Here is a 24,807-nt window from a genome sequence, read left to right on the forward strand (position 1 = left end):
TTTAGTGCAATGGTGTTCTTTACCTCTCACAGATCATGGTTCAATGAGGATGAAAAAAAAAGAATAAATGTTAAAGATTTTCGTATGTACATAGGAAAGACCTACATACTAATAAATAAACACGAGTCACCTCTTCTGTTCAGGGTCAGATTGACCATTGACCAGTATCTTATTAAGCCAATCAGAAGAAGTTTTATTATGAAAAAATACTTTTAACTATTTCTTTTAGATTGTTAAACTTTGAAATCCGCAGTATACGATTTTTTATGGGCTGGGAGATCTCTGCAGCGCCACAACACTACATTCAGAAGGATAATTTGACAAATATCTTCCATATTGTGGCTCCTGCAATTTGGATCTTGCATTGCATCAGTTTATCAGCAGTATTGCATGTAAAAAACATATAAAAATGTTCTGCTATGATTAATATTCTATTTAACATGGTTAACCCCACATAAATTATTTTGTTTTTTAATTGGAAAAGTGGAAGAAGCGTATACTCTTTCTCCCTCATTGAGAAATTCTGAATCTAGTCTATGTGCGCCCATCATTGCTGCTTGTGAAAGGTTGATCTTGGGTGTATTTTTCAGCATCTGGTCTATTATATCTCTTACAGGAAACACTGGATCAGGACAGGAATGTGAAAACACCTCTCAAGTGACAAAACTTGCACAGATACAAGTCAGTGTAGACAATGTCAGAAATTTAAGGGGACTTAAAGTCTCCCTCCACTCAAAAACATGCTTTTCTTCTGTTTCAGTACAACAATTTGACCTTTTTGATAAGAGTTGGATGAGTAGATCAATACCACCCACTCTTTAATCGAGCTATGGCCCAACAGCTTCCATGGGTTGGGCTCCAGTCTGGCTTTGACAGAAACTATGAGGGTTGACATACAGTCGGGCCTGCTCACAGATCACAGCTCGTTGGTAAATGTTCTCGTCTTCATGTGAAACTATCCAGCAGCGACTGTGACTTCAGCTTAAGTATACAGATATTAGGGTGGTGTTAATCTGAATCGAACTCTTAGCAAGAAAAAGAGAGCATTTCCCAAAATATCATAATATTCCTTCATGACTAACCATCACAAAGATCGGAAAATATTTTATCTCCACATGATCCAACATGCAATTAAACTTCCAAAGCGTGTGTTCTGTAATGTAACTGGACTGTTTTTTTTTGGTTAATGCTGATAAACTGACTCCACTTCAGCAGCTGACAAGTTAACACCAAATCTATTTTTTGTCCTTTGCTTGGAGGATTTCCTTGAGAATAGATTTTCCTTTTTAGTAGCATCTCACACACACACACACACACACACACACACACACACACACACACACACACACACACACACACACACACACACACACACACACACACACACACACACACACACACACACACACACACACACACACACACACACACACACACACACACACACACCCCCCCCCCCCCCCGGGCTCTCTAAAGCCTCAAAGCTGCTCCATTAAAGTAAATGGTGTTTTTAAAGCTCCACTTGAGGGCACAATAATAACCGCTGTTGAGGGGAAGGAAGAGCTCTTTTTTTATTTATTTTTTTACATCTCCTCAGGTGTGAGGCGGGACCCACCAGGGGCTCTTTGTTCTTCACCAGGCGGACAATTTTTACCGACTCTTCCTCCAGGTCGTCGTCCAGATCCTCCGGCAGCGGCGGCAGCACCGGGTCAAAGTTCTTTTGAGCGACTGTGTCGTGGGCTGACAGCACCGCCTTTATGAAACAATACGCACAAATTACACAGGTTAGACTTAAGAGCCTGAATGTCAACATACCAGAAGTTATTAAAAAAATGTATTTTGCAAATGTCCTTTGCAGTTTCGCAGCCGTCATCTCTCCCCACTCGCCTGAAAGCCAATAAACTGAACATAATAACTTGATAAGAGTAATTAGGCTTTGTCCTGGGGAACAGACAGCTCTGAGGCTAGTGTTATGTAACAGATGATCAACTTAGAGGAAAAATCAGAGCAGCTTAGGGTGAAAAGCACAGAGGAGCGGCGACATTGAGAGCTCGAGGAATGAGAGGACGTCGAAAGGAGAGAGCTGCTGTCAAGCATTAATTAGCTTGTGTATGTGTGAGAAAGGACAAAAATCTACGTGTGGTGTGTGAGTGTGAACCTTGAGGTGAGGAGTGCTCAGCAGGAGAAGCAGTTCTCTCTCGTCGTCCTCCAGCGACCCGTTCTGAAGCTCCTCAGCCAGCTGGAATAAGAAATTCTCCTCATGAAATGCATTTAATTACAAACATTTCCATGACTGGATTGTGATGAATGTTAAGGCGAGACACTACGGGCAAAAGCTTGTTTTTTTTCATGCACTGGTGAATTTTGAGGTTTTGGGCTATTTTTCTCCCATAACATGTCTTGAAAGAAAACATCCAAAACACATTCTGGTATATATTTTACTATATTTTGTAGATTTTTCCTAAATTCACTAAAACTTAGTGTTCTATTGCAGCATGTAGTACCGTGAATGTAGTCTAAACCTCGTCATTACAGGCATCGTTAGAAAAGTCCCACTCTGCTGCACAATATTATGTGTTTAACATGTTTTTATACTGTTGTTGCTACGAATTAGACTCAAGATTTTGTCTTCAAACAGTGTTTGAAGTTCCAAGCCATAAATCTTAACTTCAGCTCCACTTACAGACACAAAACTAACCAGTTTTATTCCTAACTATATTCTGAAGGTATTCATAGAGGGGTTTGTCTACATATAATTCACACCCTGCTGTATAGAACATTTTGTTGCTAAAAACATGACAAAAAAATTTTGTTTAATGACTTTTGACAATATTTTCTGATTTATGAAATGATAAAAGAAGATATCCCAATTTCCTACTGTAAAAAAAACTTTGAATCTAATATATCAACAAAATGAAAAATAATAACATTGAAATTGTCTATATCCAATGTTCAGATTTATGTCCTGCAAATATGTGCATATTTAATAAGTTTCCACCTAATTTGCATATCTAAACATAACATTTCAGAGAGCTTGCAATGCAAAAAAAGATTGCCAGAATGTAAATAACAAACTGGGGAAGTTTCATTGTGATATTTATTAAAGAAGAATTAAGTTAAAAGAAAAACCCATTCACCCGTAATGTCTTCCCTTAATCTAATAATGTAATTACAATATTAATAATATTATTCGGCTTTGAAACATGAGGGGGGAAGATTACACCTACATCCTCAGCCAGACAGGTGGCGCTGTGTAGAACTGGAGTCGGGCTGTGTTTCTCATACTGCTTCAGTTTGTCATGAATCTGGGATGTACAACACATAAAAACCCATTAAAATAAACAAGCACACACAAATATCGACTTATTAATATGAACATTTCCCAAGAATCTGCTACTTTAATTTAGGTGGAAACAAAAAAACTGGAATTTCTACTGTCATATATCAGAGATACATCGGTATTGGCAGCTTCTGGTTTCCTTCTATTATTGTTTTTATTGCAGAATGTGACTAAATGTCTCTTTGATGATGCATGATTTAAAGGCCACAGTTGGGCCAGAAATTACATATTTTAAATGTCACTTTCTTTCTTTCTTTCTCCTCAGAAACCTCTGTTTTACCTTCATGAGGTAACTGAGGCTTTTCTCGCTGAAGACATCTTTGAGGAAGACGAGGTCCTCTTTGTGGTTGGCGTCCGGGTGGAGCTGCGAGGTGAGCAGGGCCAGAGTCTCATGCAGCCCTGTGAATCATCACAACACCAGTTATGTAATAATCACCCATTCAAACACTGTGAATAAAAGCTTTTCTATTATGAGAAATGCATCATCATAACAGAAATAACAGATATTGTTACTTTTTTTTCATAACATATTGGAAGCTTCCTCTATCCTCTTTAGGGATCATAATGTAATTTAGGGATCAAGGAATAAATACACTTAAATCTGGAAGCTTAGATGTGTTTTGATACGGTTTCATTAAATCAATGCCATGACACCAGATTGTCTTTTTTGTTCTACAACAAATGTTGCGTGCACTGACATTCAGAGCCAAGTCCCCGAGGTCCAAAGCTTTTCTGAAATCCAAACATTTCCTCTTCACAGTAAAAATACACAACTTAGTGCATCAAATGTTCCCCTTTACTGACACGTAATGGTGGGCAATATGGGCAAAAAAATATTTCTCAATTATATTCATTTTATTTTCTGATAACGACAAAAAAAAAGCTGTTAAAATTCTTCTTGCTCACCAGGACATCTATGGATGGACACAATGTTTCAGAACAACAGCTGTTCTTTATTTTCTTTAAACTTAAGCACAAGACTCCCAGTTAAACTTCAATGTAGAGACATTAAATGGGACATTTAAACATTCAGGGTTGTCTCTCCTGATTTAAATTGTGCTGCATACAAGCATGAGCAAATAAGTGGCACATTATCATTTCTTAATATTGTTAACAAAGTGACTTTCATGCACCTCTCCTCTACTGTCTATGTGCCTTTTGTTTGTTTTCTTTTTGAGATATTATGAATACTCGATAATGTAAAATTGCACATTCTCAAAACAACGTTAACGATATTATAGTAGACGATATATATCGTCCACTTCTACTGACACATCTAAGCCATTTGTGCCTAAATACTTTATTTGTATAAGGAAAAATGTCACAGCATCTGCTGTATCTAACAGTACAATTTGATATTTTTAGACCACATTTCAACAATAGTTGAATAACAGTTGATTTTCAACTTCTTCTGAGTTCACAGATACTAAATACTTGATTGTGCTCCTTGTAGTTTCTGAGATGCAGCCATTCACACTTATCATACTATAATTAGTCTTTGGGCAGACGGACTATTGTTATTCCTAAATCCTGCAAAAACAGTAGTACCAAGGTTGATCCTTTCTGTGTTTTAAGTTTGTGCAAGTTATCATATTGCCATTTGCATTTTTGCAGTCACTTTTGTTGTTTTCTGTTGCTTTTTTGATGTTATTTTACTCACTATTGTTGTGCCCGTTCACAAATTGTGCTATGCATTGCGATATAAATAAACTTTCTCTAATATCTGTCTTTGTAGACTTGTAATCGCCTTCCTTCCGCCCATGATTTTAGTGAAACTACTCATCTAACTGCCATTTATTGTAGGGTGTGTTCAGACGGGCATGCATCCTGAGCTCCCAGGTGAAGACTGACATGTAAACATGTGCTAAACTCACAGAAAGGTCTGACATTAAGAACCTCTAACCCATCTGGCCCATGACGATCATTTCAATTATTTCTGAGTCCCGCCCAGCAATATGGAGGAGAACTGAAAGACTGAGCCAACTAAGCAACTCCAGTACACAAGAAAAACGCCATGTGTCCAATGTGTTTGGACACATTTTGGCTTTAGGGAAGACGACACATAAAGAAGTCAAACATTAACACTTCGGAAAAAAACGTTGTTTTAGAGAAGCTGATTTCTGGTTTGAAACTTAAATGGGATATTTTCATTTCAAGCAATGCATTTCAGTTTGAAATGCTATAAAAAACAACAAAATAGTTCACCTGTGTGTGTGTGTGTTTCCTTAATTTCTTTAAAATCACAAAGATATGCATGCTTTCATGAGAAAAGATATGCCAGCTTTTTATAGTTGGGCATGTTTACAGACAAGACCATGTCAGTGAACTAAGAGGGCAAAAAATAAAAGAATAATTTATTAATCATAATCAAGGTAAAATGTTGAGGTTGAGGTCATATCGAGCAGCCCTATTCTTTATGGGGTTTTTTGCTTATTTTTTGGACTCATGTAATTTCTGATGAAAGTATTCTTAAAATATTATCTCAGTTTAAGCTGCAGAAACATATGCTTTACAAGCTAGTAAACTGTATGTATACATATAAAGCATCAGAGATAACAAACAGAGATATGTCTGTACCTGTGCTTGCAGACACGATGGGCATGGCTTCAATCATTCAGAGGAGGCAGGAGGGTGCAGAGAGGGAGAGAACAGGGAGGGAGGGAAAACAAAAGCTGCTCAAGTGTCTCCACTGGCTCCTTCTGTTCCTCGTCTTTGGCCAAGGTGAAAAATCACAGACACTGCTGGGAAAAAAACAAAAAACAATGTGACTCCTACATCTGTATTTTTAAAAATGTGATTTTTTTCAGAATATACAGTAGTCCCAGTACCCCCTAGGTGAATAATGGGTAGGTGGAATTTCCTGTTTCTTTCTTTTTGTACCGTCTTCAAAGACAGGAGGAAGAATATGGTGGTAAAAAGATGACCTGGAGATTCAGCTGAAATATGAAGTGACAGTCATGGGTCTAACAAGTTTGTGTTTTTGCTTTTGTTAAATAAATGGTGTCAGTTTTCCCTTTTTTCCCCTTCTTATTTTTATTTTTTAAATATTTATTTAATATTTTATTATGGACATTTATTTTACATTTTATTTTAAACATTCATTTTTTTCCTTTTCAATAATAATTTAAATAAATAACAAAAACAATAATAATACTTAGTAATTTATTGTATTCTTATTTTTTGTAATTGCTGAGTGTAAGGGCACTTGGTTGATAAATGTTCTTTGTAATATATATATATATATATATATATATATATATAAAAACAGTAACAATTATTATGTCACAAATATTAATCTAAAATCACACACAGGCTTGAATATACAGATATTTTTAAAGCAAGATAAATCATCTCAATGAGTGTAGGTGCAACAACAAATAAAGCAAAAATCTGACCTCTTGTGACACTAATTGAGAGCATAAATAACGTTCAGTTCACTTTATACGGCATATATTTTTTCGTTTAAAGATGTGAGCACACTTTGGGAGGAGGCCGAGTAGCCGCGCTCCGACGGTGATGAATCAACCCATTACTGCGCTGAAGTCTCAATATAATTAATAGCTACTTTCATTACTGAGCCATAAAGCTTTCACTTCATTTCAAACTGTGCAAGTGTCAAACTGAAAGGTGAGTGAGGTCAGGTTACACGTAACACTTCTGTCCAATGGGATGCTTCACCTTGTTAGTCACCATGGCAGCCCTACAGTGCTGATGACTCTCTGTGTTTACGTTTCACTTTTCTCCCAGATTAGATTAATTAAATGATGTGTCACATTATTCACTTCACTAGTTTGGGACTGTGTGCAGCGAGGCGTGCAACGTCAGTCTGGCATCAATAAAATCTCCAATCTTTCCTGTTATATTTGTTCAGATTTTTTTTTTCCATTAGGATCTGATATTAGTCCAAATTATCAATGACAGAAAACATGGCAAACATTTTAATAATTGATTAAAAATATCAAAGGGCCTGAATAAAAGTAATATCCCTTGGTAATCTCTTTCTTGATGATTATTCTTTCTTGTGCATGCATCGTTGCATTTTTTCTCTCAACATTGTAGATCAGTAAATGTTACTGGTATGATAACTGTCACTTTCCATTCCATGGTATATCGCTGCATCTCTACTCAAACGGTACATTACTTTAGCCAGTGTATATGAATATATGTGTAAATATAAGACTATAAGCTGCCTTATCTGTTATCTTTGTAAACTAAATATATTTTTAAAGCCTGCCATATATATCTGTTGATAGATATTATTGGCCAACATTGGTTTATAGGTATTGATGTATATGCTGTTTCATATGTGCTGTAATGAAAACATTTTTTACACAATGTGTAATGCAGAAAATGTTGCTCGGAATTATTTAGAAATGGTGTTACCTATTTGTTTATTATTATTATTATTATTATGTTATTTATTTTATAAATAGTCAGCTCAATTGACTGAAATTGAACAGTAATCATTTTTATTTTGCAATTTTTTTTCCTATTTATTCTGTATTATCTCAGTTATCATACATATAATTGGCTGACAAAGTATTACATTGCCTGCATAATTTATAATAATGCATGTTAAACATTATTTAGTAAAGTTTTATGTTTGAGAAAGTAGCTCTCTGGGTACATTTGCAGAGTGGTGAAAAATCAGTGCACAATCCATATAGACATATCCACATAAAAAGGGTCTGCTTTCATTCCAGCTCAAAAAATTACTGTATCGGCCACCATATTGGTTATCAATTTTCATCTAAAATCACTATCAGCATCAGTCTCAAAAATCCCATATCGCTCTGGCTCTAAATTATATATTTGGACTTTAGACAGTTGGTTAGACAAAACAAATAACATGAAGGTGTCAGTTTAGGCTCTGGGGCACTGTGATGGGCAGTTTTCACTATTTTGTGACATTTTATAGACTAAGAAAATCTGCAAAATCTGAACACCAAAGTTATCACTTTACAGTTAATGCTGCACTAAGTTGGAACAGTAAATGGAAACATTTAATAAGATCATAACCTTTCAAAAAATATCCAATCAACTTCTGACAAATGAACAGACATGTATGACCTGTCCTTGATTTAAATTAAATAATTAACAGTGAAAACACATTTGTGCAGACATACTCAAATTCAAATCACATCAAAAATAACTGATATTATGTCACTATAACGCGCTTTAAAGAAGTGAATCTGAATGGAACCTGCTATAAAAATGCTATATACAATTGTGTCGATCTTCACATAAACACTTTAACCAACATCAGTCCTGATCTGACTACAAATATTATTTTTTAGATTTGTAACCCTTTCAATTCAGTGTTCGTTTTTATTTTTATTTTATTTTTTTCTGGGATATGTCAGTGATTAACACCCACACAGATTTTGATGCATGTATTTTTTTAAATGAATTCTTAACAAATAGTCCCTGCAGTAAATCATGTGAAACAGCAGTATATTCTTTACCTGCTCTAACCTTATAACTGCTCCTGCAGCTGCTGGCTGTGTAGGTGGGCAGGCCGCAGTAATAAAATGTCAGTTGAACATTGTGTTTTTGAGTGTGCTCAGTCCTCATCCTACACATCGAATCCATTTACTTTCTGCAGGGTGATTTTCTCCAAACATTACATTTTTGTCATATAAAGTGTATGTTTTCAACCTACAGTGGAAAGCAAAAGTCTGTTTTTCCCTCCTGCAGTGTTTTCTGGCTCATTGTTTGACATCTACAATCACCACAAACACAAACACAAACACACACTTGATGTCAGTAACAAAAGCACAAATGAACGAATCCATCAGCCTTGTGAATTCTGTGGGCTGTTGCTGATCATAAAAATCAAGTTAAAGCCATAAGGGTTTGTCTACAAATACACAAAATGAGATTGTGTTTTTGTTTTTTCTGTCATCTTATGTCAAACACTCTGACAATTTTATCAACACAAGTGATTTACAATTGTCTTGTATAAGTTCTTTGTCATGTTCTGTCACTCCATGGTCACATTTTCTCCTGGTGGGCTGGTGAAAACAACAACAGAACAGCTGCCAAGAAAATTTCTAATTTGGAAAAAAACAACAGAACCGACTGAAGGGGCAGACTGGCTTCGTGCCAAAATGGCAATTAAAACAAACAGCAACAGCACAAATAGTCCTTCGCTTAGGTGTCGACAAGTGCTCAGAGAGCCCAGGTTGGAGCCAAGTTTAAAATATAATGCATTTTATTGGGCGTTAAACTGATGAGTGGTGATGAAAAACAAGCTTTTAAGCTGCTCTGAAAAGAGCTATTACACATAATAATTGACTGTCTGTTAGATGTTGCTGCTGTAGTCCATCAGCCACATGTTGATACTGACGGCATCACAACAATCTGTAATGTGTTCACATCTATTCGTTTAGCAGTCATTCAGTTTTACATTTTATGAAATAGAAATGGGACGCTGAAAAGACTGATGCCACTGTGTCAAATACAGTTAGGGTGATGTTTAAAATGTAAATAAAACATGCATCAAATTCAGAATAAATTGAATACCGGTAAACATATTTTACAACAAACAACTCTGTTTGAATGTAATATCATGCCTTTGAACTACATTCAGCTGAAAGTAGTTTGAAAAGGATTTGCAAATCGTTTAATTCTGTTTTTATTACGTTGCATAGAAGCCAGTTACTTTTTAGTAAAAATATGGGGAAAATAACCTGCCTTGCTCAATCAAAAAGTAACAAAATCCATCTACCAGCACCTCCAAAGTTCCATATTAACACATAATTTCCCAATAATTGAATCTGTAAAAACAATTTCACATAAAAACAACACGTTAAGCCCTTTTCCCCAAACATGGAAGTGGTTCGATTCCAGTTCAGGCACCTAATTTTATATCTGCTTGGAGGCTTTTGACATAAAATAAGTTGGTTCAGATCACGAGAACCAAAAAATAGCAGATTGTCCTTGACCTGCAGTGGGAGCCACTGAAACAAACGTCTGTAATAACAGAAAAATAGCTCACAGGTAATAATTACGGCCTGCCATATTGCTACCACTGTTTATTTCCATTGTGCATCTTTGATTACAATGGTTTAGCTAAAAAACGGTGAAAAATGAAACAACATTAAATGTAAAAAAGAGAAAAAGAACTAGTTGTCGATATAACTAAGGATGAATGGTTGCATCTATGGAGATCAACACTAACATGGAGAGAACCGTGTTGGAAGAGTTTAATAATATTTGTTGTCACCCCCAAAATTAGGAACAAATTCTTGTTGAGACAAGGTGGAGCAGTTAATGTAAACCATTTGCATGTATTTTGGCTTAGTCCCGTTATGTCCACAATATTGGGTGAATTTTCATCCGGTTATTGTTAGAATTCTGGGTTATGATGTACCTATGTCATGTATAATCTTGTATGTTGGTAATATGAAAGGAAATATTGTGTCCTGAGATGACAGATATTTGTTTAAAATCCTGTTAGTAGCAGCTAAAAAAAAGCCATTGTGAAGAGATGGTACAAAGCAGATCCACCAACACAAGAAGAATGGCTGAAAATTGTGGGTGATGTATACGTCATGGAGCAGTTGACTTATAAGATAAGAGTTCAAGTGAAACAATATTAAGAGAAATGGCAGAAATGTTCACAAATCAATGACAGGATTGGGACTGTACATGGGTGGTCAATGTTATGTGTATATATATATATATATATATATATATATATATATAAATATATGTTATTTTATTGAAATGGAAATAAAACAATAAAAATAAAGTTATTTTAAGAAAGTTTTTTTTTTAAAGTGAAAATGTACATTGGTTCACTACAAAACTCCAAGGTTAAAAAAAAACAAACAAAACGGGTTCAAGAACCAGAACAGATTTAGTGGAAAAGGGGTGTTTATGGATTTTTTGGATGGCCTGGAAACGGCCTGAAAAAGGTCTTTTGGAAGTTGTTGCGCCTAGCCAAAAAATAGTCCCGACCATTCCCTAATTCAACTACTCCTTCAATCTGCTTCATATTTACAGTACAGTCATAATGGTATAAATCTCCTCATCTATCCAACTCCGAGCTAGAAAATAAATCTTTGTTTCAACTACTCCTTTACTGCTGCGTCGTAAATTCACACATGATAACAGATAGATGGCATCCACAGTGTCTTGTAATTACATGTCGTCCATCACTGCTGGAGTATGACATGACCCCTGACCCCTCTCGCAGTGAGAGAGCCTCAATCAGGCATCAATAGTAATGTCCCAGGATTGATTCATCCCAATATTGCACCACTATCAGCACCCAGTCTCTCTGTGGGGCATCGACAAAGCAGCACTTAGAAAAAAAATCCATTCTGCACATTATCAGGAGAGAATTACAGACACTCTGGCAACTACTAACTAAATAAACTATATGTAAAATATTTATTCATGTTTGTTTATTATTTTTACTGTCAGCAGGATATGGAGCCCAAATCTGTAGCAGGATATCCACAACCTATGTCTAAAGGCTAACAGAGAATATCAAGAGTCTGGGATTACAGCCTTGATCAATCAAATTCATTTAATTACACACAAGACATAACTTTAAAAAGATAACATTTCTGTTATACAATATTTCCCTTATTGTTTAAAATCCTATGAACAGAAATAACTCAGAGGTCAACTAGGCAGCGAGAGCTAACAAGCTAGCTAGTGAGAAAGCCTCTGCTAGCATTAGCTAAAGCAAAAAAACTAAATGAATTGTGTATTTTTTCTTCACCTATTCTATTTAAATTAAAAATATAAATTTTATTTACACACACCAAACACTATATACACTTTGAGTATTAAGCAAGTTATTTTACAGAACTAAATGACTCAGTTACTTTATTTTTAGTCACAATGAACTAAAAACTAACAACAGCTAATGCTAATTAGCTTAGCAAAGTAGCGTTAACTGCCATCTCTCAGCTTTTACCTTTATTGAAATGTATATGTATAGCAATACACTTGTAAGTGATCTTCAACTCATGTATTTGTGTGTTAAATTATGACATTTACAAATACATTTACATGTATAATGACTTCAATATTAATAACTATTTAAAGTAGTCAGAAAAGATCTAGCAAAACAGATATTTTTAAGGAGGCTTAAGGGTTTGGGCGGTAAATAAGGATAGTGTTCTCAAACAAATGAGTTAAAAATGGTCTGAAAGAAGAAAGAAGGCTGAAAGAACATTATTTTGGAGGCTTTATCTTTTTGGACAATGAAATAATCATCCTATAAATGCATAGAATGAAGGAACTACAGCATTTTATCTGTTTTTTTAGTTACTGCACACTGCCTTTGTAGGAAAGAAGGATCCTCAGCTTTTATTATTTCCAAATTTAGAGGTGAATTATCGTTAAATATTTGGATTAATCTGCACTTCCTCTCGCTTAAAGAAAGGAAAGCCGATTTTGTTTCTGTCATCTGGTGGCCGCCACACAACCCCACTCTCCATTGAGAAAAGTTGGTTCGAACAACAAAGCTGACAGTTGTGGGGAAAATCCTCTCCGCTTTCATTCAGCCCTCCTCCCTACACACTTGGCCCCGTTCCTGACCTTCTTTCTCTCCGTCTCTTCCTCCCTCCATCCAACTCTCTCCCTCTCTAATTACAAGAGGCTGAGAAGAGCTTAAAGCCGACATCTTTCTGTTTTTTCTCCCTCTCCCTCTCTCAGAGTCTATCGTCTAAATGCTTAAGGTTACCACCGTCCATATGGTGGTATTATCTAGCCTCCTTGATTTGAGACGGCTGTGCTCGCTGTGTGCATCACTGAGGATTTCAATGAACACAATGAAGCAGATTAGAAAGGACTGGAAGATTAGAAGAGACACTGAATAGCAGCAAGGATGTAGCAGAGGCTGTACTGAAAAGCATTTATTTACCTTTTCTATCAAATGATTCAACAGGAAATTGAATAAAAATAAAAAAACAAATAATTAAATTAAATAATTAAAAAATAATAATTAAAAATAATTAAGCAAAGATTGATTCGATAGTTAATAATAGTGCATTCATGTGCTCCTTAAAACCACTAAAACATAGCTTCACCTGACTTATGAGGAGATAATATGGGTGTAATTAAAGTTTCTGCATGATTTAAGATATTGTATCAATTCACAGTCTGCCATCAAACAATTTCAATTAGATTAAATTCAGGGGTCTGTGATTAATATGAAACAATATCATATGCCCATTAAACACAATCACTTACACCTAAATAAATTCACAAAAAGCAATTAAACAGTTTTATTGCTGAACTCTTCCAAACAAAACCACAAAAATAGACATCCTGTTGTTTAGCATGAAGCCGGAATTTCAAAATAATGGCGTATTTTACAATATTACTCTGTATTGGTTTTCAGTCATATTGGGTTGTTGATTATTAAATGAATACTTCGATCCAAGTCAATGTATCGTTATAAACCTAATAAATAACTTCTCTAACTAATCAAGGTCACTCTATGTGGACAGTAATGGTTACAACCTATTACAAGTGAGTTATAGGAATTAATAAAAAAGTTTCTTCTCACCACGCCAACATTTTCCCAGTCGGGAACTAATGATCCTTCCGATTATTCCGATGCTACATGAGTGCAGAGTACCTGATTGATCATTTAAAGTAATTTATTGAATTAAAGTGCCATTCAAACTTGTGAGGTTTCTGCTTTTCCCAGTGTGAGGATTTGCAGCTTTTCTCCATCTGATATCATTAAAATCCCTAATCCCTAATTAATCCCTTTGGAGTTTTTAGGTATTCGAGCAGCAGTTCAGACACCCATGTCCGCCTGCGGATAAATCCTAATTGGTTACCCCCCCCCCACTTCATGTTTTCCCAATACTTTGCTTGTATTTATCAAATACCTGCTGAACTAATGACGTTGTTTATCCTCATTGCCTTGTGTTGAATTTGCTAAACGTTAAGATGCAGTTAGTATCTAATCAGAAGTGCAAAAAGGCAGTAAGGTGCTGAGTTAGTACATGGATATTGGAATATATATATATATATATATATATATATATATATATGAAAAATGCAGTATGAACAGTTTTGTATGAAGTATAAATACACTAAAGTAAGTTATATACAGTATGTTGAAATAACATTTAGGAACTTCAGACATTTTTTGCACACAACCCTTTTCAGATTGAAACCCTTTTAGAAAAATGCTGCAGTAATGAATCCTGAAACTCGGAAATAAGTAGAGCGCAGCCAATATGGGACTTTTGAGACGGATGCCCATACTGATTTTAGAGTGGGAAATTCATTGATAACCAATATAGTGGCCAATATAATGATTTTTTTGAGCTGGAATGAAAATAGACCTTTTTTATGTGGATTGTGCAACGATTTTTACCCAAAGTATCCAAAGAGCTACTTTGTCAAAAATAAAACTTTATCAAATAAATAATGTTTAACATTGATACACATTGTTATAAATGATTGTACATTATTCCAACATTGTATGACATTCTCAGCTAATTCTATATATGGTAATTGAGAAAATAAAGAAAAAACAGGAATAAAATAAATAGCTAAATAAACATCATTACTGTTCAGCATCAGTCTAATCTGTTGAACTCCAGAAATTAGCTACCATTTTTGCACTTTCATGTTTTGTTCTACGATATATAATTTTTGCCAGTAAATTTTAAAAAGGCGCTTGGTAACAAGTGGCTAAATGACACTAAAGAGGTTTTCAGCGACATTAAAAATCAGCTTAGTGTAGGTGACGTTTAAGTCATATTTGTTTATAACCTATAACGTTAGCTTTTTACTCCTGACGACTGCATTATGCTTAATAAAAATCATAAAAGTGGTGTTAATTTGTGAAGATTATCTTGCTGAAAAAACTTTTGTTCTCTACAGTTTATTTTCTGCAATAATCCCAAATCGAACAGAAAAATATTTTTTCCTGTTGTTTTTGTGTGCTAACAAAATCCGTGCAGCATTTTTACTGATTATAATATTGGTTTTCTTTCAGAAACATTTGGTCATGATGTAGTTTTTCCTTACCGTGGTGTTCAATTCTGAGTAAATCTCTTTGCTATGGGATACGGCGGTGGTCTCAACTTTAACTTGCAGAATGAGCAGTAACACAATATTTAGGCGATTCACTTACTGTTACTTGGCAGCCAGGGTCATTTATTATTATTTTGCGCTTTACAGCATTTGCATACAGATCTTATTCAAACATAAATTATTCATGATTAGTCGTCTTTTCATCATCTCAGTAACGTAGGTGTTGAGGGAGTTGCTCAAGGACACTTCAACAAGCAGCTTACATCCTAATTATAAAAACTATTTAATATCCTGCTGCTTAGTTAGTAAAAGTTTTCACTAAAAGCTCACTGGTGTTGTAGAGCTGTCAGCTGAGTGTTTCTTATTGTTTTTGTTATTATGTCATGCTTCTTTCTCCTGGTTTTCCCCCAGCTGCTGACGCTCACATGAGCTGCTGGATCATTTCGTATTCACATGCCTCTTCTTGCCCTCTTTTGACTGACAGTAAAATCCTCACTGACTGTCCTTTTAATGAGTTTCCCCACTGGTTAACTTTGTCCCTGGTGTCTCTCTCATCATCGTCAGTTGTCATCGCAAATTTTTATGAACTGTGACAAGATTATTCAACCTACTACTAAACCAGACAATGGTGCAATCTACAGTGAAGTCAGTGCAGTACTTTATTATACTGACACTGTTTCCGGAGAGCTTAACCTCATGTTTCTGTCCTCTCTGCTCAGACACACACACACACACACACACACACAAACATGCACGCCACCTGTTTGCCAGACTCATTTTCTGTTGGACGAGTCCCGAGAGGGAGACAGAGAGGGGCGAGGTCGTCAAAACACACTGCTGATGCCATCTGCCCACCCCTATGTGTGTGTGTGTGTGTGTGTGTGTGTGTGTGTGTGTGTGTGTGTGTGTGTAGTCCATCCACTACCTATGATGCCACCCACATGGCTGTTCGCACAATTCTGGATATGACAGATTTCATTCCAATCTCCGCTTGGGGGAGAAAAAAAAGTTGCCTGCTGTACATTTTTTGCGGGGTATTAATATAATCTATAGCAACTCCACAAAAGATTTACACTGTGCTCCACATTTCAGAACTAATAGACACTTTCTATTGTTTTTAACCCTCCTGTTATGTTCGTTTCTCACAAACAGCAATAATGTTCATGGGTCAATTTGACTGGGGGCATGTTTAATTATCCAAAAGTGTCAGAAACTAAAAAAATCCCCAAAAACATTGTTTAGATTTTATTAATAACTCCATTACTAACCATTTCAATCCCTATTTAGTGCAATGGTGATCTTTACCTCTCACACATGGTTCAATGAGGATAATTCACTAGTTTTTCATAAGAAAATGCATGTTAAAACTTTTTTATGCACATTGGAAAGCCCTACATATAAAATACAATGGTTTTACATTACATTGATTTTTTAAAAATTGTATTTTAAATTTTTTATTTTTTTCTTTTCATGAAAAAATACTTTTCACTTTTTTTTAGATTTCTAAACTTTGAAATGGGTCAATTTGACACGCAAGATAACAGGAGGGTTAAATAGTTAATACAAATCTTTATTTTTCAGTTTCTTTACACCTATAGGATGCACACAAAGTCTAAAACTAGGGCCCGACAGATAAATCAGTTGACGGATATTATCGGCCGATATTGTCCTATCAAAGGCATATTGGTATTGGTGTATATGCTGTCTGATATGTGCTGTTATGAAAACCTTTTTTACACAATATATGATGCAAAAAATGATGCTTGGCATAATTTAGAAATGGTATCTATTGTGTTTATTATTTTTTTTATAGTCAGCAACCAAATGAAGCTGATCAGTAATGTTTTTTATTTAGCTATTTATTGTATTACCATTATTCTTTATTTTCTCAGTTACAATAAATACAAATGGCTGACAGTGTTAGACAATGTTTGTGTAATGTATAATAATGTTAAATATTATTTAATTAGGTTTTATGTTTGAGAAAGTCGGTCTCTGGGTACATCTGCAGAGTCGTGAAAAATCAGTGCACACTCCACAAAAAAAAGGTCTACTTTCATTTCAGCTCAAAAAATGACTATATTGGCCGCCATATCCGTTATCGATAAATATTCCCCCTCTAGTGTCAGTTTCGGCATCGGTCTCAAAGATCCCATATCGGTCGGGCTCTAGTATAAACTCTCATAATATATACAGTAAACACACAAACATAAGCCCGGTCTCTGAGCCGTGTTTCCTGCATGATTCTATGGCATGCAACATGATTATTATTATTATTATTATTATTATAAGAGCTTGGTACACGCATGCTGCAGGTCGACTGGGTCACTAACGCTGATGAGATTTACTCTTTAGTGAATGACAAGCATTTTCTGATATCTGATAGTATAGAAGCAACTAATTTCGTGCCTTTAAGTATTAAAGTTCGGTTCCCAGCTAATATGTTGTTTGCATTGTTATTAACCACTTAGGAACTGGATTGGCAGTATTGTACCTGTTAAGGAATGAATGACCAATGTATGCCAAATGTTTAATATTTATTTAATAGCAATTTTTGTTAAAATAGTCAGAGAATCCATGTTATTTATTGTTTTGGTTGTGTGCTTTGTTTTTCCAATTCCAATGTCTGAATATTCTTAAGAATTAAAATTGCATTGCTCTATGAAAAGGCCTGTTTATATTATTATGCCGTCATTATCAGTGACATAAAATGGTCTTAAAATGACAATAACATTGTTTATCGCAATTATTTTTGGGACAATAGATTGTTCAATAAGAGTAGTGACAGATCTATAAGCTTTTCAGTGCTTGAATCCAAATTTTAAAGCAAATGCAGTGAAAAAATGGCAAATAGAAATATACAATAGCAGCTTATTATTTTCTGTCAATCAACTAATTGTTTCAGCTCTAATCCTAAAGTCTGTCAACAGCTGAATTACAAGAGTGCGTAGGATCTAAACTGACAGAAAGGACTTCTATGTCATGGTACCTTGAGAGATATTTCGTTTGGATTTTAATTGTGCTGGCATAAAAATGCTTGAAATTAAATAATGTAGTGCGGAGGAGGTCAGGAGTCAGACAGCTTTTAAGAGGCTTAAAGGAAGAAAATCACTTCGGAACACCTTCGACTCGCCCACTCAGAGACACAGCTGGATGAAGAATTACTTTAGTGTTGGAAGATTGAATTTGGCTCTGTGTCTGAGGGATAGAAACCCGGCATTTGTGTGTCTCATTTCAGGATTTCAACAGCCAAATAGGGTTTTTAGAAGCAGAGGGGGACCTTGACATGATGGTTGATAAAGTGCCAATCTGGCTGGTCGGGAGCCAAACTTTAGAGGCTTTTTGACTGATGGCTGATGTTAAACTCCCACTGGGATTGTATAAACAAGTGGAAAAACAGGGTGCAAAGGGGAGCTCCTCTCAAACCAATTAATCAGTTTTATATTAATTAAAAACACCATATTCTTTTCCCCAAATAATCCTAAAAATATAACTTTCTAGACCTAAAACTGTATTTAAGTACACTGGTGCACAATTTTCCTTGAGTCTTTGTTTAGTAACCCCTCTGTGCATAAACCCTGACCTTCATTAAATCTCTCTGTCTCTCCTGCACACAGGAGAAGCCATAAAACCCTGTCCTGTCCTGCCCTGCAGCAAAGCGTGACCAAGTCACAATCAAGGCCTGTCCTGTCAACCATCAAGAAACTGGCTCCCCCTTTAAATTAATCAGAAGGAGAATTATTAGTCATTAAATTAGCCTATATAGTAGTCAAATATGGTGCTCGACCACATCCAATAGTCTCTTCCACGACTAATGTGATTCAGGAGTTGGCAGTCAATCACAGGTGATGCACACCCCTCATTAACATGCAGCACGAGCAGACGTGCACATGGTTTGTGTTTGAAAACCTCCAATTTTCAAAACAAAAGCCTAAATAATGGAAAACTGAATGAGGTTTTGGATTAGCTTCATTTACATTTGTGCAAATTGAGCCCACCTGACAGTGTCCCCGGAGCTGTTAATTTCTCTCTTTGTCAGACACACATGAGCAGAGGTAAAGAGATGAGCGGAGTTCAGTCAGTGCACGTTAGATGCTTACCTTGTTGAGGCTCCTCTCCGCCTCAGCGTACGCTTTTGAACCCGACACCGCTGCTTGTTTACAGCTCGACTGGTTTCTCTTTCTCCCTTCTTTCTCTGTGTATTTCTCTCTGTTCACTCCGTCTTCAGCTGACTGGTTTTGTTTCTCTGCTCCATCCAGTGTCTCGCTCGGAGAGCCGCCCCTTCCCCCTCTGTCACTCACTTTGCTCTCGCCCTCACTCGCTCTGTCTGTGCTGCCTTCAGGTGATCCTCGTAATCTCCACCATCCCAGATTCACTGATAACAATAGAGTGATGCTGCTGTTTGCTGGATGGAAAATAATAAGAAAATGTGCATTATGAAAGAAGGATATTTGCACCACATTAATTACAATGTTTTTATGAGTTCTTCATTATTCCATATTCGTGTGGCTCTGTCTTGTTGGGTCTCGCGTCAAAATTAAGTTTATTGTTAGTTGACACTTCTGTCCTGTTAGTTATGCTGTGTTCAATTGGTGGATTTAAAAAAAATTAAAATCAATGTCAAATTGGCCATATTGGAAGGTCACTTCGCCAATAGCGATAAAAAAAATGAATGATGACAAATTTTCTTGAAATAATGTAGGCCTAATAGTAATAGGCCCTAATAGTGTCTCAAAAGATACTTAGTATCTTAAAATAACATTATTTTTATTTAGTTTGAGATACTTACTCAATTTGAAAGACCAAGCAAGTCATTCATTTTGCAGTACTAAACCGTTATGTTCGAGATGCCAAATCATTTTGAGTTTTTTTTTTTTTTTTTTTAAGAAAGACCATTATTTTAAGATACTAAGTCGTTTTTTTGAGAAACTTTCTGATTATGACTTAGGACCTTTTTTCCCTGATCACAAAGCTAAGTTTTTCCTTTTTTTTTCTTTTACAGATGGAAATGGGCTGCTATACCCAACACCAATTTTTTGCAAATGGAAGTCTATTTCAGCCAGGAAAACAAACAAACTATATGTTGGTAATGACAAATATACTCACTGTAAGACAAAATAGTCTAGGTAAATTTTTGATTAAGTGTGTCATAATTTAGATTTAATGGAAAGTCAGAATCTTGACTTATGCAATATGAATTAGCTTTCCTTAAGTTTGATTTATTAGTTGACTTACAGTGGGAATAATTTATTTTTTAATTAAAATCAAGAAATTGGCTTTCAAACAAACTATAACCTGATGTAAAACCAATCAGCTGACCCCTTTTGGGCTTTTCACTTATCAAACACATGTATCTGAAACATGATATAGATTTAGTACATACACACAAAAACAAATTGCCCTAACTCTTGTATTTCCACCGAAACATATAAACCCAGCTTGATTGAAAAACAATAAAATAAAATGAAACCTTCCGATTAATCATAAATTGAATCTCATTGTTGAATCATTGATGAAACCTCTGCACTCTTTGTGACAGCTCATGAAGGCAGCACAGTGTGCACACATGCTGCAAGCTGCACGCCTCTTTGGTCCGCCCCTCTCAAATCCATCCATTGCTATTCATCCCTTCCCTCCCTGTCTGTGTCTCTCAGTCAGTGGTACAGTACATGTTTTGGCTGAGAGACAGAGATGCCTTGTGGGGGACCGGCAGTATGAAAACATGGATTATGAATCATGGAACACAACACAGAAACACACTGCTCACAGCTCCCTTCATATCCCTCTCTATTGTGTTTGCACTTTTCTTCAGTCCCTCTTTTGTCCCTTTGCTCATCTGGTTGGCCTAGTTGTTGCAGCTCAAACAGACCTTGATGTGTTCAGACGTTTGTGACGGTGGAAGAGGAGCAGAGTCAGTGCCCTGTAAATCACAAGCTCAAACTGTGGCTCTCTGCGTTATTAAATGGATGAGGAGAACGCATTTCATCTGAGCTCAGTGGGTCAGATACAGAGGCCGGGGATCAGAGTCCGATCTGTGGTGAACAAGAGGATAACACCAGTGGGACACTCAGCCTCGACAGATCCTCCGCTGATGTGTTCACTGTCGCGCAAAGAAAGGTATGAGAGAGAGATTGTAGTGACTTCATCTAAAAGGCTTTGAAAACAAACAAACAAACACAGATGTAGAGCAATGATAAGAGAAGTTTTATTTTTTCTTACAATCAAAGTGTACATAAAGATATCTAATCATAAACACATCATTTACAAGCTCACTTGAATTGAACTGAATTAGTCTCATATTAGACACATTAAATCATCTCAGCTACATAAAATATCCACATAAAATATATCTTTCTTTTACAAACGGGTTGATTTATTCTGGGTTAAAGTGTTCAAAATGTGTTATTGTCGAGTTGTGCTGTTCTTCAGTGAAGCTCCATCCTCCAATGAGAATGAAGGAGGTTTCGATCCTGAAGCGTGGTCGAGTCTAATCTGATGTAAAGGTCGCATCAAATGTCAGAATCTGGCGTGAGTCCCTGTTGAAAGATTACAATTACTAAAAATGCCAGCAATGAGTTTGAGTCATTGTTTCCAAGCTGGTGTGTGTAATAAACACAAATAACATCAATAAAACACAAAACATAAAAATAAATCATCTAATGCAGTGGTTCCCATTTTATCCTTAAATTGAACACTTTTCTGTCACTGAGTGAACTGACCTAGCCTGAACTAAGTGACATATTTTATGGATATTTCGTATTATATTAAATACATAGCAATAGCAGTACAGAATAACTGATAACTGAACAATTAACCCAAACAGTGAAGAAATAACTGGAGGAAGTTTGTGTAAAACACACGATTTGGATTACATATGAGCAGATTATTTCCTGTGAATATTGCATCACTGTTGGGTTTTCCTGTTATTTTTAGTAACTTTCATTACATTTCTCATTTTTTACAGTCACACATACTTAATATGCTTCTTTTTAAAATGAATTGTGTTTTTTTGTTTTTTATCTTAAATAGTAATCCAAACTTTAAAACAGTTTTATTAGCTTTTTCACTGTTCACATTCTGGACTCACCGGGAAAATTGGATTTTTGAAAGACACAAAACTGTCTTCCTCAATGGGCTCAAACAGCTGAAAAAAGTAGAAAAAAATATGTCGATAACTAAAAAATCCATTATATACAAGCACACACATACACATACAAATATTTCAATGTCTTCACATCTACAAAAACTGTCCATTTAGATATTTTATACTTATATGTTACATATTTTGAGTTGCAAATGATAAAACACTTAAAGCACGCAGTCATCAATGTTTCAAATATTGAGCAGCAAATATTGTGTAACCTATCTCCATGGCTAAGATAAGATATTCCTTTATTAGTCCCACGATGGGGAAACTGCACCGTTTCAGCAGCAAGTGGACAGCAGAAAGAAGCATCAGTAAAAACATGGGTAGTATAAAAGTATAGAGCAAAGATTAAAGTGTACCTGTGAGCTCGTAGCAGCTGGTTGTGTAGAAGCGATGTTTGCATCTTTTACGTCTGAGCCGTACGCTGGGTTCTCAAAAGGCTCCTGACATTACCACATTACAAGACGTAGACATGCAAAACAGATTAAAGAAATATTAGTTGACGATCACAATTAAATGAAACTCTCGGGTTAAGTCAGTAAGGATTGATTGTTTTACATTGACTCTTAAAGAATGATTCATAACAAAACAAAAACAAAACTATTATGAAGTAATAGATATTTCTCTCTGAATTTTTGTCGATATGGTGATATTTCAGGAGTAAACTCTTTGAGTAACTAAATATCGATGATTTGATAATGAATGTGAAACTGACCTTGTTGACAGCGGCCGGTTTGTTTGCACTTGTTGTCGGCTCGTCCACGACTTGAACTTCTTCCATATACAAAGGATTACTAATGTTCACCTGAGGACGGAAACACAGGGTCACAAGCCTGAGCATTATGTATGGATTTTTTTGCATTATGTCTTTATATTTCTTGGTAAAAAACTGAAGAAGTGATTAAAAAACTCCACCAGATACAACAATTAACAGTTTATATCAGAAACCTCAAATCCATTTGGACAACGCAGCAGAAGACAAATCAAAAAGCCACTAAGCAAGAGGAGGCTGTGAACAGAATCAATGAACTCTTCAGGCGAGTCGTGATTTCTGTTTATCGACCTTGTTTGTTCCTTCAGGAGTGGAGCTGGCTGACACCTTGCTGCTCGTGGCTGCAGGTATTTCTTCAACTTCATATGCTGGGTTATCGAAACTCTTTGCGTCCGTTTCCACCATGGACACAGACATACAGGGAACCTGTCAACACACGACAAGCAGACAGAACTAAAATATCTCTTTTGATGTGAAGAGTTGATGACTGGCAGTCAATGTAAGGGAAGCAGCTATAAATTATTAAGGTCTCCTCCCTTTATCAACATTAGTATTTAGAGACAGGATGACTGAGTGATTGGGATGTATCAATCGTGACATTCTGAGCTGATGATGTGGTTATTTTTTTGTTTTTGTTTTTGTTATTTATTCCCCCTCTGTGTCAGGGAAACAAAAAAAAACTTAATTATAAAAATTAATAAAAAACTCAACTGTTTCATCATTCAGCATTTAATTATACCACCTTTGAGTGAGCACAAATTCAGTCACATAACTTGATTTGACAACATTTAATATAACCTTCATGAAGCCTTTTTAACTGCTAAAAACTCTCCAGTGCTTACATGGCTCAACAAAAACACTCTTACTATGAAACATGAATTCATCGTAATAAAATGTAAATGTAAAAGCTATTACAAACATAAACCTGGCTCTTTCATTTCTTCATACACACATACAGATTAACATTCTTGTCAGTAAAGACACAATATCGTGCCAGGGTTTTCTTCTTCTAGTAGCAGCATATAGAAGTCAAGTCCAACTATAAACAACCAACACAATTCGGTGCAAAACTGATGCGACACACACACACGGCCTTGGAGGTCAACTAATTTGCAAAAAAGACTGATGGACGTCAACCAGCCTCATATCACTTGATACTGATTTCTTGCAGATGAATCGGTACCTTCCTGATGAGTGTTAGTGGCTAATTTCTATGATCTTCATTATTTTTAAACTTCATTCAGTGCTTAAATACCAGGTATATTATTCATTTTATCTACATTTGTTTTGAGGGAGATATTATTGACGTTATATAGCAACTTTATATAGAAATGTTGCTGCCGCTCTGAAATCACTATTTACAATAAATAAATCCTAATCCTGTTCAGAAATTCTTTCTTTCTTTCTTTCTTTCTTTCTTTCTTTCTTTCTTAATAAAATGTTTTAGCAATTAAAAAAAGAACCAATTACATTATGAATACATAACCAGACCAATAAAGGAGTGTCAAAAATATTAGTAGGAGG

General features: G+C 35.7%; 2 protein-coding genes across 3 annotated transcripts in view; both read right to left on the reverse strand.

Annotated features, from left to right (window-relative positions):
* The window catches only part of LOC131959377 (MAGUK p55 subfamily member 3-like), a 30,907-nt gene extending 11,299 nt beyond the window's left edge, over nucleotides 1-19,608 (reverse strand). For both annotated transcript variants that reach the window (XM_059324567.1, XM_059324566.1), the window contains exons 1-6: nucleotides 19,465-19,608; nucleotides 5,918-6,081; nucleotides 3,621-3,739; nucleotides 3,228-3,305; nucleotides 2,159-2,239; nucleotides 1,616-1,753 (exon numbers count right to left, since the gene is read on the reverse strand). In XM_059324567.1, the coding sequence (XP_059180550.1) occupies nucleotides 1,616-1,753; nucleotides 2,159-2,239; nucleotides 3,228-3,305; nucleotides 3,621-3,739; nucleotides 5,918-5,954 (453 nt within the window). In that variant the 5' untranslated portion in view covers nucleotides 5,955-6,081; nucleotides 19,465-19,608. The remainder of the gene's footprint in view (nucleotides 1-1,615; nucleotides 1,754-2,158; nucleotides 2,240-3,227; nucleotides 3,306-3,620; nucleotides 3,740-5,917; nucleotides 6,082-19,464) is intronic.
* A 1,945-nt stretch (nucleotides 19,609-21,553) lies between these two features.
* Nucleotides 21,554-24,807, reverse strand: part of lrp2b (low density lipoprotein receptor-related protein 2b) — a 48,315-nt gene continuing 45,061 nt past the window's right edge. Inside the window, exons 76-80 of the mRNA XM_059325344.1 lie at nucleotides 23,575-23,709; nucleotides 23,227-23,316; nucleotides 22,871-22,954; nucleotides 22,452-22,508; nucleotides 21,554-21,900 (exon numbers count right to left, since the gene is read on the reverse strand). Coding sequence (XP_059181327.1) covers nucleotides 21,874-21,900; nucleotides 22,452-22,508; nucleotides 22,871-22,954; nucleotides 23,227-23,316; nucleotides 23,575-23,709 — 393 coding nt within the window. The 3' untranslated portion in view covers nucleotides 21,554-21,873. The remainder of the gene's footprint in view (nucleotides 21,901-22,451; nucleotides 22,509-22,870; nucleotides 22,955-23,226; nucleotides 23,317-23,574; nucleotides 23,710-24,807) is intronic.

Source organism: Centropristis striata, chromosome 21, assembly GCF_030273125.1.
Source record: "Centropristis striata isolate RG_2023a ecotype Rhode Island chromosome 21, C.striata_1.0, whole genome shotgun sequence".
Taxonomy (NCBI): Eukaryota; Metazoa; Chordata; class Actinopteri; order Perciformes; family Serranidae; genus Centropristis; species Centropristis striata.